Raw genomic sequence first — 19,748 nt, 5'->3', positions numbered from 1 at the left:
AAAGAACGTGGCCTTCATATTTTCAATTGTTTCGTAATATTAGTATTCTTTTAATGTTTTACGTAAATTGATTTCCGCGTATTCACGCTGAATTCGTTAGTATTTGTTTTTTAATATAAATTAGTGCTAATGCACATGGCTTGCTGCCACACGGCTATGAAGAAGTAAAAAGTTTAAGAAAAAAGTAATAGTTGGTACCCGCCGTACAGACTTCCTGTCCTCCCCGCCTCTAGTTTTTGTTAGCGCCATGCGTACCCCACGCAAAAAAAAAGTTAGAGTACGGCGCTCGCACGGCCGTGATGCGGATGGTCACAAGTCGTCAGTCCAGTTACACTGGAGCGCGCGCAAAAGCAGGTTGTGTTGCGCGGTGCTGAATTTTAGTGCCTGACTACCGTGCGCCTTAATGCTGCAGGTGTTGCCGACATTTCGTTTTCAGTGCTTGTGGATGTAGTGAAAAGTACAAGTAGGCAGATGCATTTCCATGTCACACAATATTGTTTCTACAGGCTCGTCACATAATATTATTGAACAGGATGTCATACCGAATAATTACGTCGAGAAAAAAAAAAGAAATATCTTATCATAAATCAAATTCTGTAGCCCAATTAATGCCAAATAATCGGTAATAATATTTTATATTAATTAGCCCAAAAACTGCGACCAATGTCATAAGTTGATAGATTATAAGTTACGTAATTATTAATTTCATAAAGTCAAAGTGGGTGAGTGATACTCGTAAGGACCTTTCGGGAGTTCCATCCAAAGATACCACTTTCAGCAAAACTAAATTACAATGGAAACATATGAGAGCAAACAAGATTTAATTCCATACATATGTCGCTGAAATTAAAAATAAAAACGCTACTTACATAGCATGGGAGCCGATACAACTGATGACGTGATTTTGCTGAGATGGATTTCGATGTAAAATGGTTTGAGAGTGGCAAAGCATATTTCACAAGTCTTTACAATGTACTTTTGTAATGCACGATTATACTGATCTCTGCAGCGTAAGATGCTTGCATACTTGAAAATGCATTTTAACTGAATGATCTAACTTCTCTATCATTAAGGCATAAATAAATTATAATGCAGTGGGCTATGTACAATGTATTCTAAAAGTTATTTGCAATTCAAGGAGATATTCATCATTGGTGGGATTATATTATTATTTGAAGCCATAAATTAAAAAAATTTTCACTTAAAGTATCAAATACATCTAAAATAAGTTTAATTGAAGTTCGGAACAATACATTTATCATATTTATTTAAGTTACCAAATAAACTTTTCGCGAGTCTAGATGGTTCAGAGATTATATACGCTAATTTCCTGTGAAGTTGTCTCCCAATAACTTTATCGTTCAAACTGATTATATAATTGAACCTAAAGTACGAATTTAAAAAGCATCATCGTCATTATTAATCGAGGAACCTAAAATGAATAATACGTAGAATGAAATTTTTCATGAATGGAATCGAATAATCGAAATTCACCAAGCGCAGCGAGAAGGATTTTTATCGAGGCAGTATTACATAGTTTACGGGATTTCTTTGATTACTGAAAAAAAAAACATTCCATTCATGACACTTCATTGATGGTTCTGAGCAGTGGTAAGTTCTGTCTGGCGTGGGCATGGAAAGCGAGGCAATACGTACTAGTCAAGGCAAAAGTTCTGTTTGTCGTAAGCGGTTAAAGTAAAACAAAGCGACAAGCCAAGGCAAAAGTTGTATCTGACGTGGGCATGGAATGCCAAGGCAAAAGTTGTGTCTGGCTTTGCCCTGGAAAGCGAGGCAATACGTACAAGTCAAGGCAAAAGTTCTGTTTGTCGTAAGCGTTTAAAGTAAAACAAAGCGACAAGCCAAGGCAAAAGTTGTACCTGACGTGGGCATGGAAAGTCAAGGCAAAAGTTGTGTCTGACGTTGCCATGGAAAGCGAGGCAATACGTACAAGTCAAGGCAAAAGTTCTGTTTGTCGTAAGCGTTTAAAGTAAAACAAAGCGACGAGCCAAGGCATAAGTTGTGTCTGACGTGAGCATGGAAAGTCAAGGCAAAAGTTGTGTCTGGCGTGGGCTTGGAAAGTGTGGCTAAACGACAAGCCAAGATAGAAGTTCTGTTTGTCGTAAATGCTTAAAGTAAAAAAAGATCGATAAGGCAAGGCAGTAGTTGTATCTGACGTTGGCATGGGAAGTGATTCAATACGACAAGTCAAGACAAAAGTTGTGTCTGGTGTGGGCATGGAAAGTGAAGCAAAACGACAAGAGAAGATAAAAGTTGTGTCTGTGGTGAGCATGGAAAGTGAGACAAAAAGCCAAGTCAAGGCAAAAACAAAAACGATCGATGAACAGGGAACACTTTAGAGGTTTGTGTGCCAAGCATGAGGCAAAATTCAGTGTGTGCAGAACGGGTTTCTTGCAACTTTATGAACGACCCAAAACCTGCTTTTTATATGTAAATGATTGAAGAGAAACTGGTAGAACAGGTATTTAAGTTGACATTACTTGTGATCCTGATACAGTAGAAAGATCTCGCATATAAAAAAGTGAAAGTTTGCCTTTAATGTTCTCTTCAATTGAGAATAACTGAAGAGAACATTGAGAATTGAGTTCAATTGAGAATAACTAAACATAGTTATGGGTAATTTTTATTTGGATAGAATAATTTGAAAATTCACCCATACTTCCATATAATGCTGCGAAACCTAGACAAATTTCTGAAATTTTAAAATCATTATTTCTGCCAATATTAAATATTTAGAGCTGCAAGACATAGAAAAGACAGTTATAGAAGTGACCATATTAATGAAATTGTCTTATAGAATAATTATAGAAGTGATCATAATTAGAGCTGCGAGACATGGAAAAGACAATTATAGAAGTGACCATATAACAATAATAATTTTTCACAGCATTAAAATCTCAGATAAAATTTAGATTGAAAAATAAGCAAGCTATGTGTGATGATCGATGCGTGATTGCAGGGCCGCGATTCTGGTCCCCATATGTGGAACCCGAATTGTATTTTGTGAAATGTTATTATTTGTTTTATTGTGCATGTTCACTCATTATTGAGCTCAATAAAAATAAATATTGCAATATATGCCACTTTGAGGCATCTATTTCTGCTTCAAAAAACATATTTTATTTAACTGTCATCATAATTCGGCGGCGAAACGACAAGTCAAGGCAAAAGTTCCGTTTGTCGTAAGCACTTAAAGTGAAACAAAGCGACAAGACAAGGAAAAAAATATAACTCAGTACTCACTGCAGTGAGTGACAAAGAGCGCATTTTCTCGTCGACGAAAACGTGAAATCACGGACGGACAGACGGACGGACGGACGTGGAGAGCACAATAGCGCCTTTTTTCCATAAATGAGAAAATACGCTAAAAAGACATCATCTTTACGTGTACATTTCGAGAATTTCCTATAATAAAATTCAATGCTCTAATATATGATAGGAAATTGATACGACACTCAGATGGGTAATACTTTATAAGTGTGTTTTTGAAAAACTTTGATTTAATTTTAATAATATTATTCGTATATATTGTTTAATTATAATTCAACTAATTCCTTCGAGGAAAAAGAAAGCTTAACTAAATTCCATTGCTTTTACTTGCTTAATAGAGGAAAATTGATGCGTCGCTGAATTGTCGCGGGCGAGACTAACGATGATGTAACTCTAATAAAATGCGAGCGACATAATAATAATAATAATAATATCGGTTTCAGCGTTATTAGGCCGTAGGCCTGTCGCCGATTCTTAACATCGCAGAACATTCACAGCATTTTGCGGTCTCGAACTCGCAACTCACTGCTACAATTCTGCTGTGCTTAACCGCCCGGCCTCCTTGCCGATTCAGACCAGAAACTGGCGCACAGAGCTGGGATCGAACCCGCGCCTCTCTGCGTCAATCTTGGTACTCTGAACTCTAACCACTGGGCCACCAAGAGACATGAATTTGGAAACATGGTCTTATATACTGTAATGAAAAATAAACATATAAAAAATTCAATGTTAATCAAATTGTAAAATAAAGGCAAGTTTGATATATCACTTCACCTTCAGATTACTTCAGTAACGATGAATATCCGCTGAAATAATGACAACAGTCAAGTTATGAAGTCCTCGGTATTTTTTTTCAGCTCGCTAATTTCCATTGATTTATAGGGCAAACATTTCTCCTTCTTTCATTCTCACTTTTTATCTAAAAATATTAAGTAGGCCCCAGCGTCATTCGAATTACCATTGAGCTAATTGATATAAAAAAAAAACTCAGTACTCACTGCAGTGAGTGATAGAAAGCGCATTTTCTCGTCGACGAAAACATGAAGTCACGGACGGACAGACAGACGGACGGACATGGCGAGCACAATAGTGCATTTTTTCATAAATGAGAAAATGCGCTAAATAGCTTCACAGACAGACGGACGGACATGGCGAGCACAATAGTGCATTTTTTCATAAATGAGAAAATGCGCTAAATAGCTTCTTCATCTAAATTTAGAAAAGCCAAGGCCAATTGCTAGGGACGCTACCGCTGCCTATTAGATATTCGAACTAAAATTATATACGTATGGATGGGCAGAGCGTATACCCTTCATGGCGACCAAGATTTATGATTATTATTATGTTAATAATGACTGGTTGTAAGATTTTTATTTAAATTTATATTCAGGCCAAATTATATTGAAATTTTCGCGATTGTTAAAATAATAATTTTGACAAATGAACATAATAATAATTACAATAATGACACAATCATTATTGAAGCATAACTTGATTTTTTAGAGGCTTTAAAAATTGTAAAGGGGGTAATTTTCATGCATTTCTCTCTGCAGCTGAAATATTGAAAAGTAAACAACGTGACGGTATGTTGCTGTGATATCTTTTTCAGGTGTAACATGAACTTGCCAAAATGAACTTTAATCGAATCGTGATACAGTGTTTTGATAAGTACACATAGAATCAATATAATATTTTTGGCAATACAAGATTTGATGTTAAAAAAATCAAGTCAAAAATCATAAAATTAAAAGAAGAAGGAAAAGCCCAGTAGATTCCAAGATGGTAAATATTTTTGGCAATACAAGATTTGATGCTGAAAAAATCTAGTCAAAAATCATAAAATTAAGAGAAGAAGGAAAAGCCCAGTAGATTCCAAGATGGTTAATATTTTTGGCAATACAAGATTTTATGTTGAAAAAATCTAATCAGAAATCATAAAATTAAAAGAAGAAGGAACAGCCCAGTAGATTCCAAAATGGTTGCCCCCGATCCTGCCATGACGGAGATCAGCCTCGAGGCCGTGACGATGTCTCAGCTGCAGAAGACTGCACCTTCAGAACATGGGTCACCTCGCGAGAACTTAGGTCATCGTTGTATACATCAAGATGGGTGCTCAAATTGCCACACGTGAGTTTTTTAATGTTAACTAATAATTTCAGTTATGAGAATAATCAGGTAAACATGTTAAGATACTTTGCAACGTTAATTAATAATGTCAATCGTTTGCTTGAATCGCAAATTCACTAAAAACTTAAAAGCAAAGAAAACTCCACATAAATTCAGTTCTAGAATTTTCAAACTGACGATGGAGCTGGACTCCGAAACGTTTTCTTTAAAGATACGATGAATTTTTGTGGAGTTTTTTTGCTTTTAAGTTTTTAGCAACGTTAATTAATTAAGAAAGTACTTTATACATAGATGGACTGAGAATACAACGTTGAAAATGCACAGGCTCAAATATAAAAATTCGAAGTTTATTTTCAATTTGTATGAGGCACTCATTGGGAAATGGTTCCTCTTAATCTAAATGTATTTCTTTATTTTATTTCACCCATTACGTCATTGTATTTTATTTCACCAATTTCTGTAAAAAGTCTCAGCATTTGTTAAAAACCTGCAGATGGAAAAGTCTTTCATAGTCAGATGAGTCTTTCAGCGACGAGAAATTAAGATAGATTATGAGATAAACTTGTAATTGATCTTTTTTTTCAGACACGAAGTATCAAGTCACGTTAACTCAAACTCCAACATGAATGTTCTCGGCAAGATCTTCGTCCGCATTTTTCCTGGCTCAAGATGCGTCCAAAATAATAACCCAATATTTGTTGAAACGGTTGGCTCGATACTCTCAAAATTGTTCAGTAAATTAGGCGGAGCCGTCGCTGATTTTCCGCTATATTTTCTGTTCATTCCTCTGCTGCTAACCATCATCCTTGCAACAGGATTTTCTAAACTTGATATAAATAAAGATCCCGAATTTATGTTCTCGCCCACAAATGGACGAGCCAGAAAAGAAAGAGCGTTATTTGAACATTATTTTCCAGTGGACTTTTCAAAAGATTTCACACCCGATAGAAGAATTCGAAATGATCGTTATATCCAATTGTGTATTACAGCTAAATATGGAAATAATCTGATCAACGACGCACTCTGGAATGAAATAATAAATTTAGACCGGCTTGTGCGGACATTCGAGTTCTATGACAAAAACATGTCACTCACATACGCAGATGTATGCGCAAAAAACGGAGGAAAATGTGTCGGCAACAATTTTCTGGACTTTGGTGATCGAATGAAAGAAATTGAAGCAAAGAAGTTCAATTTGACGTTTCCGATGATGTTAAATCCCAAGAGTTTCGAGAATTACGTGTTTCCAACGTTCTTAGCAGGCGTTAAGCTTTACCCTGGCAATGTCATCAAGTCGGCCGAAGCGATGCTTCTTAATTATTGGGGCGACTCTTCGACGCCTGAGAAAGATCGCTTGTAAGTTTCCATAAACGAAAAAGTACGATTGTTAGCACTAAAAGAACCAGTTATTGTTGTATATTTGCCATTATAAAACTTATTAGTTGGAAAAATATAAACAAAATATGAATAAAATTTTACTGAACATTCATGATGCTTCGCACTTCCTGTCAAGCCCCAGTGATATCGAATTGAAATTACATTTGTAAATTTATTTCACAATATTTATTTTGCTTAGATCACAATATTTATTTTGCAATATTTTAAGCTTAAAATTATTTCCTTTACCGGTTTCAGAGGCGGTTTGTGGGAGAAACAATTTCTCAAATACTACTTGCAAGGATTGAACTCCACTAACTTGAAAGTCGCGCTCCATTATTCGAGGACTGTCGAGGACGAGCTGGAGGAAAATACGCTCTCGGTTGTGCCTTATTTCACAGGAACAATTGTCTTGATGTTTCTAGTAACATTAGTGTCGATCAGCATGGGTGACTGTGTCAGAAGCAAGACTTGGTTGGGTTTAGCTGGGATGATCAGTTCTACCTTAGCCAGCGCAACGTCTTTTGGCTTACTGTTGTATTGCGGTGTACCTTTCATCGGGATAAATCTTTCTGCTCCGTTTCTTATGCTAGGTAAGTTGTAAAACTTAAGAATTTTATGAAAATAATAACAATTTTTCGTTTAAAAAAATTTGAACGTCATTGGAAACAAGTTAAAGTCAAACGAAGGAAATATCTTATTTCTTTGATACATTTTATGAAGCTAATGCAACAATGATATTTGATCAGCTATATTTTACTGTGTAGTACTGTTTTATGACCAAAAATGTACCAATGTTTGAAGTTTGAATAGAGGAGACACATAAATGATACATGCTTGAATCGTATTACACTGGCATTTTGTGGTTAGTGTATTTTGTGGTGGTAAGGTATAAGTTTGGTGTCTCCATAGGATGATCCTTGAATTTCTGTCTCCACTTTCCAGAGGAGCAAAAGCATAGTTTTTCACTGGCGTATTTTTCGTTAGTAATTATTTACGAGTATTAATTCAAATTTTCATATTAATTATTACCAATCAAGCTGTGCAATTGGTAAGAGTGAGAATCAGTTAGATATTCGATGAATATTGCTTATTGTCGAAATACTGTAGGACAAATTAGTTTTTTTCGGAATTAAATTAAAATAGGATCAATAATAACGCGCTTAATTGTACCATCTTCAAAAATGTTCTCAAAACTGTCGGTTTCTGCGACAGGTATCGGGATGGACGACACTTTCGTTTTGGCCGCCGCATGGCAAAGTACGAAGTTCCAAGATTCAGTAAAAGAAAGAATGTCAAAAACTTACGCTGATGCTGCTGTCTCGATTACAATAACGTCTCTCACCAGCGCAATATCATTCTTCATCGGTACCTTGACTCCATTTGCCTCCGTTCAAGTGTTTTGCCTCTATTTAGGTAAGTTAATACTGTTTAATTCATTCCGTCATGTACGGACGCATAAGCATACTTTTTAGCGCATTTTCTCATTTATAGAAAAAATGCACTATTGTCCGTCCGTCCGTCCGTCTGTCTGTCTGTCTGTCCGTTCGTCTGTCCGTGACCTCAAGTTTTCGTCGACGAGAAAATGCGCTCTCAGTCACTCACTGCAGTGAGTACTGAGTTATATTTTCTTACCTTACAGACTCAATAACTGCTATAATTACTGATTAAGAAACAGTTAGGGGTAATTTTTCAAGGCTGCTTTTTCTCTTGAAGTTACACGGTATTCGCCAGGTACGTCTGTGATGGTCACGTACGTCTGGCACATTACCTTCTTCGGAGCGTGTTTGGCGCTGAGCGGCTACGCTGAGAAGAAACAAATGCACAGCATCGTCTGCTTGAAGGTCATGGCAATTTCTCAATCTCGTGAGTAACTAAATGACTGAATAGATATATAATAATATATGTTTATAGATACTTTTAATTCCGATCTTACTAGGTTATCGTTTTGACTTGATTAACATCAATTCTAGAAAATGATGCTGATTTGTCTCAAAACGTATTGTAAAAATCCAGCTAGCCTAACAAACATATATATAATATAATTTTGTCCTGCGTCGCAAGTTCAGCTGTGATGGTTGTAGCGTAGGGGGAACTATAGTGGAAGTTATCCCGAGGTTTGACAGGTAGCATTTGCCTCATTTCGAAAATCAGTGTTGATAAACAAAGAATTAATTAACAAAATACGATAAAAATATGGTCGGATGTATTCAGAATGAATTCAGGCGACACACTTCAGATAATGTAACGATGGATAATGTTTCGATTCACACAAATAAAGTTCTTTTGTAGCGCATCTGGAAGAATGATAACTTTTCTAACCAGCAATTATATATTCTAAAAAATTTCAAATCTTAAATATTAAACGTTATCTTCACGTAGTTTTCGTTTTAATTTGCATGACAGTAACGTACCGTCGATGTTGACACGCAAGTGCAGATGTAAACCCTGTATCAGTCTACGAATCCCATCGAATCTTACTCAGTCTTAGACACGATCTATAAAATCTACTTTTAGTTCTTTTTTTGCAAGAATTAAAAATGCAAAACATGCATTAATAAAACCACAATATGAGCATCGCAGCAGCAACTGGAGCTGGTGAGGCTAGCTTGAGAGCGCCTCTAACGACCTTCTGCCAGCGGCTGGCCTAGTCTCCCCAGTAAAAACTGTAATGTGCAGCCTGGGTATATATAAATGCCTGGGTAAATGCCTGGGCAAATGCTTGCAAAAAGCTGTATGCAAACATTTTTATTATAATAACAATCGTTCTTAGTTAATTAAATTTCGATATGTGGTAAATCCCAACGAAGAGTGAAATTTTATTATTAAATTATAATTTTAAATTATGCAATTCATTAAAACTTAAATTGTATATATTCAAAATGAATGATTAGCAATAAATTTTACGCTAAATTTTATTTTTTCCATGCCAAAAATTGGAAGCCGGTTTCACGCCTGCGTCATGAGGCAAAAACGTTAAAATTGTTCTAGCATATTCTTCTCTCTCATCTCTTGAGGATATTTAATATTTTGAGATCTTTTTTACTGAATCAAAGGTCGTTTTTTATTTGCTGGTTCCTGCTGCTGCGGAATACCCAATGCGAACAAGTTAACATCGCTGCCGTCCACTGCACATTTTTTTTCGTATGATATACTGGGCAGGACATAATAAATATAATACATACACATAGGCATAACATATAATCGCAAAATTAATAATTTTTTTAATTCGTCAAACAACTATTTTCTGGAATGCCAAGGAAATTCAATCAATCTTCAACTTAAATCTGTACTCAGATCAACATCATTAGCATTATCAGTAGGTACAAAAATTCAGTAATATAACTATTCAATAATACAATGCTAGGTATTTAACAACCTTTGCTGTTGAATACCTTTTTATATATTACTTTTGCATTGGGCAATGGGCATACGTGTCACGCACAATGTACAAGAAATCGATGTTATGAGCATCCTAAGTTTTAGCGTGGTGCTGCGCTAGTAAAAAGTAAGAAATATTTATGCACACTCGAGTTTATGTCGTTTCTTCTGTTCGAAATTAATGATTTTATTTTTCAGTCAAACAGTATGTACAATGTTAATTTCATGTTTTAGGTTTTATGTTTGTTTTTTGTTTGTTTTGCAGAAACTGATGTTAATAGGAAAGCTGAAGGTACAATCGTAAAATCGTGTATTCAAATCCCTCCTAAACGAATATTTGTAACATTGGTGCTAACTGTATAAGAGATATCATATCAATATTTTTTTGAACTGCCGATGGAACTGTTATACGTTTTAAATGTATAAATAAGAGTACGTTTTTTATATTATCTTTGCTTTCAAATTCATGCATAATGCGATTTGAGCGATTAAAGTGGTACCCATACTTGGATTCATCCGGTAAAATGAATGAACAATTTTACAAATTAACTTTTAAAAATCAAACCCCTGCAAATAAATTAAAAGTAATTATTTAAAATAATTTTAATGACTTTTAAAAATCAAATCCCTTATGGTCGAATTAGCAATACCCGAGTGAATATTACTTATTACCTGAATTACCAATTGCTGTGCAGAAGGAAAATCTCGACTGTACAGATGGTTCTGCGCGGGAGGAGTCGCACCAGACAACCTCGACAACCCTGCGGACAATAAACAACACTCCGTCATGATCTTATTTCGGGACTACGTGGCCAATTGTCTAAATATGGCCTACGTCAAAGGTAATCGAGGAATTTTAACTTTAAATTCGCTTGATAAATAAATGCGCACCCTCGCGGGACTACGTGGCCAATTGTCTAAATATGTCCTACGTCAAAGGTAATCGAGGAATTTCATCTTTAAGTTCGCTTGATAAATAAATGCGCACCCTAAACGAAAAATAACTGATTCAAACGTTTAAAAGCAGCTATCTCAATCAATCGTCAGCTATGGAAAGAACGGGTTCCAAAGGCCGGATCCCTTGTAAATCAAGTCACGAAAAGTTCAAGAATCGGCAACAGGCCATGGGCCTATTTCTTCAACGCCGACACTTCTATTCTATTCTAACATATATATATATATTCCGTTCCAAACTCCTTAAAAAATCAAAGGCTTGGTTTTGGCTCTATTTATTTTGTAACATAGGATTAAATGTCTTAAATGAGCACCACTTTTCGTATCCATGATATTGAGGTCACATGCTAGCAGATGAGAACGAATGTGAACTCATGTCAGGTGATTACTGAAAGAAGTTAGTTCTTTAATGCTCGTTATTTATATTTTTATACTGAGTGTAGAAACATTTGTTATAGTTTTGCACTGTTTCATTCCCTATATCACAGGTTGTTCGTTATTTATATATTTATACTCAGTATAGAAACATTTGCTATAGTTTGTATTGTTTCATTCCCTATATCACAGGTTGTTCGTTATTTATATATTTATACTCAGTATAGAAACATTTGTTATAGTTATCATTGTTTCGTTCCCTATATCACAGGTTGTTCGTTATTTATATATTTATACTCAGTATAGAAACATTTGTTATAGTTTGGCATTGTTTCGTTCCCTATATCACAGGTTGTTCGTTATTTATATATTTATACTGAGTATAGAAACATTTGTTATAGTTTTGCATTGTTTCATTCTACTTATATATTTATACTCAGTATAGAAACATTTGCTATAGTTTGGCATTGTTTCGTTCCCTATATCACAGGTGTTGTTGTGATGGTGTTTGCGGTGTACATAAGCTTTGCAGTCTACGGGTGCACCGTTATTGGTGACGGTATGGAGATGCGTAAAATGGTTCGCTACGACTCCTACTCCCTGAACTTCTTTAACTTCGTGGATAAGTATTTCAGCAGCTTCGGATATCGACCTATGGTGAAAATATATAATATTAACACGTATGACATAAATAATACATATAATATATATTAATAATATATAATAATAAATTGTGTGACATTAAAAATTGTCATACGGTGCATAGGAGAAGGGATTGTAAATAAAGACAGGTTCTAATTATATACATAGCCGTGTCTGGAATAGATTGATAATATTGATATAGATTGATAGATTGATAGATTGATATAGCTTGATAATACAAAGGAATTTCCGTAAAATTTGTATGATTTTTAAATGTCAGGTAATTAGAAATATCAAAAAGTTACGTACACTTTACAATCTTGAAAGCGAAAACGTTTTGTTGAATATAGAACCCGATTCTGCTTTGTGTAGATGAACCCCTTTATTTGCAAATCACTCAATCGTCTATTAATATTTAATAGCATTGTTATTATATTCCAATTTTCAGGTAATCAAAAATTCTTCAGAAAACGTGAATAGATCAGACAGCATGTATAAGCAAGGATTTTTAAACTCTAACACAAACACAGCAATAACAGATTTTAAATACCAAAATCTTATGCTTAATAAGCCTATGAGCCTCCATATTTAGGCACAATATACAATATATCTTCCGCAAATGTTAAGCCAAACTTAACTTGAAGTAGCAACGATAGTAGTTCATGTTAGTCATCCTCGCATATAGTTTGTATATCGCCTTGAAACCGATCAATTGACAGTTTGTCATAGTTGCAATGATGATCGATGATACAGGCCTGTAGTTTCACTAGAATGAAACTGTCGATTTCATATTAGATATATAAATCTACGTTGTTACATTGACACGAGTAAAAATAATGAACTCGCATCTTTACCTTCATTAAAATTAGACACTGTGCCCCTATTTAAAAACATTTTTCCTAATATACGCGCCGTATATACGAATATCTCATTGAGAATAATTCTCGAGGCAACGGTTAATGTCTGTTTTTTTTTGTAATAAATACATTAATGTCAGTAATGTGTCTAATACGTTGATAACTCTCTATTTGGCGAAGAAGAGGTGTATAGGACAGGTGGGTGTAGTGAAAGAAAAGTGTTGATTCTGAAAGCGATTCCAACTCTCTAGATTGAGTTTTATTTAAATGTGAACTTCATATCTAAAATCAGTTAACGTTATTTTAATAAAATCCTATACTTTTATTTCCTGCAGATAATGTTCACTGGTAACATCACATACAGCGACCCAAGTACCGAGGCGGCTATTCTCGATTTCATTGAAAAAGTTGAGAGCCTTCCTTCCATTGGTGATCCTTTGTATACGGACTGCTGGGTCCGGCAATGGTCCCGGTTCATGGCCAAGAATGGAAAATATCAAGGATTGAACAATTCTAATGAAGAAACATACATCCGTAATCTCAAAGAGGTAAGGCATGGGGAAATAGTATAAGATCATAGACATTTTAAAAAAGTTTTGTATTGTCGACAAATAACAAGAAGCAGTAATATTTCAAATCAGCGATGATTCTTAAAAATGCCGAGTAAAAATTTAAAAACAGCAGTTGAGTATAAAGACTTATAAGGCAAAATTTGAATAGGGAGACGAGAAGACGCTTTGCGAGTCGGGCAGGAACTATAATAGAATTTTGTGAGCTTAACTACAGGAAGACGTCGTATGTGAGCACAAAATGTTCTGATTCAGCCGTTTTAGTAAGCTTTTTGATGTTACGTAAAACGATAATTGCAGCAATTTACTTTTGTGCAGAAAGTTCCTTTGTTTGTTATTGCTGATGATTTCAATGAATAGGCAAACGATTTCCGACGCACACAGAAATTCTAATTTCATTTTGTTATATTCAGATTGCAGTACTACTACGACTATAATAAATTTTCAGTTGGCTGCTGACATCATAAGAGTGAAATGTGAGCTAGTCTCGTACCCTTCGCAATCTTATAAATTTGTTCATATCATCGGTAACATCAACTCAAGAAATCGATGTTTCGAAACACGCTGGAGTTTTCCTCAGATATGGAAGTATTTTTTTGCACACCACGTAGTATGAACAATTGAACATGTTAACTGGTAAACATTTATTGTTTGCCATGATCAACTTTGAATAAGTAACTGAGATGAAACCGATCTTAAATATTATGTGTCGTATGTGGCAAACACCTACGTATTTGTTTTCCACTGACTCTTTTTGTTCGATATCGTGTGTGGCACATACCTATTTGTTTTTTACGGACAATTTTTGTACGAAACTTCTCAGAATTTTTTGGGAGGCGAGACACACAGTTTCCGGACCGACATCGTCTTCAATGAAGACAACACCCGCATCGTAGCGTCGCGGTGCATCGTACAAGCGGTCAACGTCATGAACGCCGTCCGTGACCGCAGACTTTTGGAGGATCTTCGTCAATTGGCAGACGAGTCTCCCTTCAACGTTACTATCTTCAATTCCATGTTCATCTTCTTCGACCACGTGAGATTAAAGACTAATTTACAACGACATTTAAAAAATTCTAGGAGTTATGATAATAATATTTGGTTGTCATGTATAAGTGGCGATTTGTTGTTTGTTGAAGTGTTTTCGTATTTCAGCTCTCAATGGTCCGGTCTACAAGCCTGGCGACGGTCGGTCTGTCTGCTGCTGTCATGGTGGTCATAGCTTTAATCTTCATCCCGAACGCCATATGCGCTCTGTGGGTCGGACTCGCGATCGTTTCCATTGAAACAGGAGTTGTCGGCTACATGGGCTTATGGGGAGTCAACTTCGACGTTTTATCCATGATCCAACTGATCATGTGCGTCGGCTTCAGCGTCGACTTTACAGCCCATATCAGTTACGCTTATCTCGCCGCTAAAGCTGACACTCCAGAGGGACGTATGAGAGAATGTCTGTACTTACTTGGGTTACCTGTAATGCAAGGAGCTTTGTCAACCCTCATTGGGGTATTGGCTCTGATTTTGGTCCCATCGTACATTTTTATAACGTTTTTCAAAACTGTATTTCTTGTGATTTTTTTCGGAGCCGTGCATGGGCTGTTTTTCGTGCCAGTTTTTTTGTCCCTCTTTGGTCCTGGATCGACTTTTGAAAAGAAACTGTTCAAAAAATCGTAAACCGATTGGCCCGACTTAGTACGTTCTGTTTCAAAGTTAAAAATAAGTACATAGCCTATATAAGCAAATTGTTAAGATGAGTAATTTGTTTATTAGTCCTTTTAGTGTACGGGCAAAATATATTATATATATATTCGGGATATATGTCCGATATATATCCGAAAAAGTACATGGTGGTATAGTATCGTTGCTTAAGAAATTATTCTAAAATTATTGCAAGAAGCACGACAAATTACCTACCATCAAGAAATAGTTGTTGCGTACGCCTTACACTGGAAAATGATGTTGATAGAATGGTGCATATAATTAATAAAAGCATTTAATTTAAAAGAATTTGTGATCACTAACAAAATTTTGTAATCCTATTGAAGACCACTGCAGAATTGGAATCTCTTCTGTCAGTTTCCGCCTCAGTATATAATAGAGATAAGACATCTTGAATGAACCACACAGTATGTTGCAAACAACATTTCTTCGCTGCATTTCCTAGAACATAGGACAATAAACTCAAGATCAGAAATAAAATGAAGCCAAGTTAAGAAAGTCAAATTCAATTCAACATGAATAGATTTCACCCCATTAAATATGTAAAAATTTTAATGATTCAATGAGAATTTGAATTAATTTCCAGTTTGAATGAAAAATTGAATGAGTCATTAAAACGTTTTAAACGTGAAATGAAGATATGTGCCATAATTCACTGAATTCAGAAAAAAATATTCGTGAGACCACAAGAATTGTAAATTTGTAATGAAACAATTTTTCATCTGTGATGCATTCATGAAAGTCATAAATAAATTAACCAAATACGAGCTATTGCAAAGTGTATATTGACTTTAGTTTTATTAACCCTCACTTTGAAAACGACTAAACCATGCGTTAGACCTATCTGAACAATATGTGCACTCCATCGATCTCATGAAACTACTGCGTTACTTGATAAGTAGCTATATAGTACATCTACGCTGTGCTGGGGTCTAGTAATCTTCAACCTACCAAAATAGTTAAAATAACGAACACTTTATTAGACACTTGGTTTGAGACGAAAAATTACCGAGGCTTGTCTGCCGGTATACGTACTGCACAATTGAGGTCTGTTCTAGGCAGTAAACATTTTTTGATGAAAAACAATCATGCAAAAAAAGTAAGTTTTTGATGTTGATGTTTTGGAATATTTTTTACTCATTTGGATTTCACACTCAACTCATTTCTACGCTACCGAAATTCTCGCCCATTGTTTGTCAGCGGAACCTAACGTGAACATATACTGATATAGAATAGAAGTGTCGGCGTTGAAGAAATAGGCCCAGGGTATGCATGAGTAACCTTACTTCATAAGCAGCAAACGCCATACAGTTAATGTCAACAGTTGAATTTGGCATCCCAACAGCAGTGATTTGGTCAGTGTTGAGCAGAGATGAAGCCAGATTAGCCGACAGTAATCTGTCCCAGTCCCGTGTGCTTAAAATCTAGGAGTAAACCCGAAAATTCCCAGTGAACCTAAAAAATTAAATTTTGATGACGCAGCAGGAATAGAATAGAATAGAAGTGTCGGCGTTGAAGAAATAGGCACATGGGAAAAATAATAAATAAATAAAGAAATAAATAAGAAGGAAAATTTTATAACATACCTCAATCGCTAAGAGAATAAGTATCGGGTTTCAAGAGAACTACAAGCTTTGCCTTTCGTTGTGCATTAATTAACCGCCGAACGAACAGTGCCTCAATTATCCACTTATCTGCAAGACTCTTCAGTGGTTTATCCAGGAATATTTTATTCGGCTCGCGTGGATGCGCGCTATTTATCAAGAAACTATTAGGCAACTCTACTTCCATCACAGGCTTACTCGTGTACAGAAAAGGTGCTGGTGTAAACTACAGAACCCGTCCAGCATTAGTCCCAGGTTAGCAGGTGTCATTTTAGCCCGGAACTAAACTATTTTGTCTTTTCATCCGATATTTCAAATTAAAATTTTCTTTCGCACCTTCGACGAGCAAAATCAATTTCAGCGTGCGTTTAACGCAATATATCGGAACAAACCTTGGCAGTTCGACTCAGGCAAGGTTCCATGTTTGATCACGACTCAGATTCCGGGCATTGAGCGCCATTAACAAATTGTTACCCATCACAATTCGAGACAGGCCAGAGCTCAACCCACATTCAATTTTCAGTATACATAAATTTCGATGCGTCAGCTTCGACTACCATTTACAATAGAACTTCTTCGCATTCAGGATAGCAAAATGTATCTAGTTTTCATCGTTTATTAGAAAAAATTGAACTAGAAGTGACAGTAGGATGGAGTGATACTGAGTTATGCTTCAGGATAAAAAAATATATCCAGTTTTCCTCGTTTATTAGAAAAAATTGAACTAGAAGTGACAGTAGGATGGAGTGATACTGATTTATGCGATGGGTCACGGGGAGGGAGGGAGGCGCAGAAGGGGATGTGGTAGCACGGGAGGGTCGTCGTCGCTGCTGCGGGCGCGGTTGCCCACAAGCGATGGTCGCGGCTCGTCGCGTTGCGGCTGTCAAGAAGAAAAAATAAATAAATAAAATAAAAAATGAATCAGATGAACGTCGCAAAAAAATATAAATATATATATTAATAATAAATAAATCAGATGAACGTCGCTTCAATACGTCATCGTCAAGAGCGAGTCGTTAGTAATTTTGCACAGCATACACATTATATGCCACTCACGTTAACTAAAAAATAAGAGTGATAGATAATAATATGCGTTTACAAATTACTATTTAACGACAACACTTCTAAAGAATCCAGTGTGCCCAATGTTACACAAGTACATTGAATTTATATTTTCATTTGCAAACATTTGAAAAATTATTTAATAACATTTTGCATATTAAAAATATTTTAATTTTCAAAAGTATTTTTTCTGTCATATGATTCATGCATTGTCTCCGACTTTACGCAAGTGTGCAAAATTTCAGATCGTTGGACAGGTAGAAGTGTGTTGAATGTCGATTATAAGATTTGTAGCAGACAAACAAACAAACAACAAGAAGTGAAGTTAAGGAGAAGTGTTGCAAAAAAATAAATAAATTAGATGAACGTCGCCTCAATACGTCATCGTCAAGAGCGAATTATTAGTGATTTTGCACAGCATAAGCATTTTATGCCTCTCGCTTTATCAAACTTAACCTTGAACATAATAAGGACTGTCGAACCGAAAAAATATATCTGAAAGATGAAGAAAAAAATTTCTAATGGTTACACTAGAAATTTGCTCGTGTAAACTAATAAACAACACTTCTGAACAATCCAGTGTCTTGGATGTTACACATGTACAGTGAATTTCTAATTTTATTTTCGAATATTGAAAAAAAATATGTCAAAAATTTTTTAAGATATCAAAATTTTGTTAATTTTCAAAATTATTTATTCTGTCAACTGATTCATGCATTGTCTCTGACTTTATGCAAGTGTGCAAAATTTCAGATCGATTGGACAGGTCAAATTGTGTCATATATGGATTATAAGATTTGTAGCAGACGAAATTTTTTTAAATTTTTTTAATGACGAATAAAAAATGTTTTTAAATTCATAAAATCATTTATTCTGTCACTTGATTCATGCATTGTCTCCAACTTTACGCAAGTGTGACAAATTTCAAATCGATTGGATAGGTAGAAGTGTGTTAAATATCAGTTATAAGATTTGTAGCAGACAGAGACAGACAGACAACAAGAAGTGAAGTTAAAGAGAAGTGTTGTAAAATGAGACCAGTTCATATTAAATAATGTATAAAAAAATATCGATACCAGTTCAAAGCTATACATGCTATATGGAACTTAGAACACTCACTTGCTTGTCGTTCAAAAATAGGAAAATGCAGATTTTATATTCAATCTATAAATTCTGATTTAAAAATCAAATTCCAATCCTATCTTAGTCTTTACATTCCACCATACTCTGTCATGAACTAATTTTTACTCCAAGAAAATATTCCGGCGTATGGTGAATAAGCGTTTACTTAGCCCCTATTTATTTGCAGCGCCGAGCTTACAACACGAACGCACTGCTGATACACAAACTAAATTTATTATATTAAAGGTATATGAAACATTTATGTCCCGGCGACTTCAATATTACAAAGTGGTAGTCGATCCCAGAAATTTGGATAAGCCCGGACTACGCATTCCAGATGCGTTGATTGACGCAGGTTGGAATAAATCCCGTTTTCCCATCAGATAGGATGTTTGGGTCTCGAAGGACCACCCTTCCTCCCCTAGACGAAGTCAGCGCCCTAAAGACGCACCTAGACGAAGTCAGCGCCCCAAAGACGCCCCTAGACGAAGTCAGCGCCCCAAAGACGCCCCTAGACGAAGGCAGCGCCCCAAAGACGCCCCTAGACGAAGGCAGCGCCCCAAAGACGCCCCTAGACGAAGTCAGCGCCCCAAAGACGCCCCTAGACGAAGTCAGCGCCCCAAAGACGCCCCTAGACGAAGTCAGCGCCCCAAAGACGCCCCTAGACGAAG

The 19,748-nt window shown here is 35.8% G+C and overlaps 2 protein-coding genes across 2 annotated transcripts in view; one reads left to right on the top strand and one right to left on the bottom strand.

Moving 5' to 3' along the window:
- Positions 1–5,015: 5,015 nt before the first annotated feature.
- Positions 5,016–15,574, top strand: LOC108665031 (patched domain-containing protein 3-like). Its single transcript, XM_018151749.2, has 10 exons — positions 5,016–5,415; positions 6,001–6,771; positions 7,051–7,385; positions 8,008–8,208; positions 8,527–8,658; positions 10,869–11,015; positions 11,993–12,159; positions 13,337–13,549; positions 14,394–14,606; positions 14,726–15,574. Exons 1-10 carry the CDS (start codon positions 5,264–5,266, stop codon positions 15,242–15,244), a joined length of 2,850 nt encoding a protein of 949 aa, XP_018007238.1. The 5' UTR covers positions 5,016–5,263; the 3' UTR covers positions 15,245–15,574.
- A 1,921-nt stretch (positions 15,575–17,495) lies between these two features.
- LOC108664984 (cell division cycle protein 23 homolog) overlaps positions 17,496–19,748 on the bottom strand; it is a 15,868-nt gene continuing 13,615 nt past the window's right edge. The window contains exon 13 of the mRNA XM_018151694.2: positions 17,496–17,773. Within this exon, the coding sequence (XP_018007183.1) occupies positions 17,663–17,773 (111 nt within the window). The 3' untranslated portion in view covers positions 17,496–17,662. The remainder of the gene's footprint in view (positions 17,774–19,748) is intronic.

The sequence above is a fragment of the Hyalella azteca genome, unplaced genomic scaffold (genome assembly GCF_000764305.2).
Source record: "Hyalella azteca isolate HAZT.00-mixed unplaced genomic scaffold, Hazt_2.0.2 contig13225, whole genome shotgun sequence".
Classification (NCBI taxonomy): Eukaryota; Metazoa; Arthropoda; class Malacostraca; order Amphipoda; family Hyalellidae; genus Hyalella; species Hyalella azteca.
This window is presented reverse-complemented; position numbering and strand designations above follow the sequence as displayed.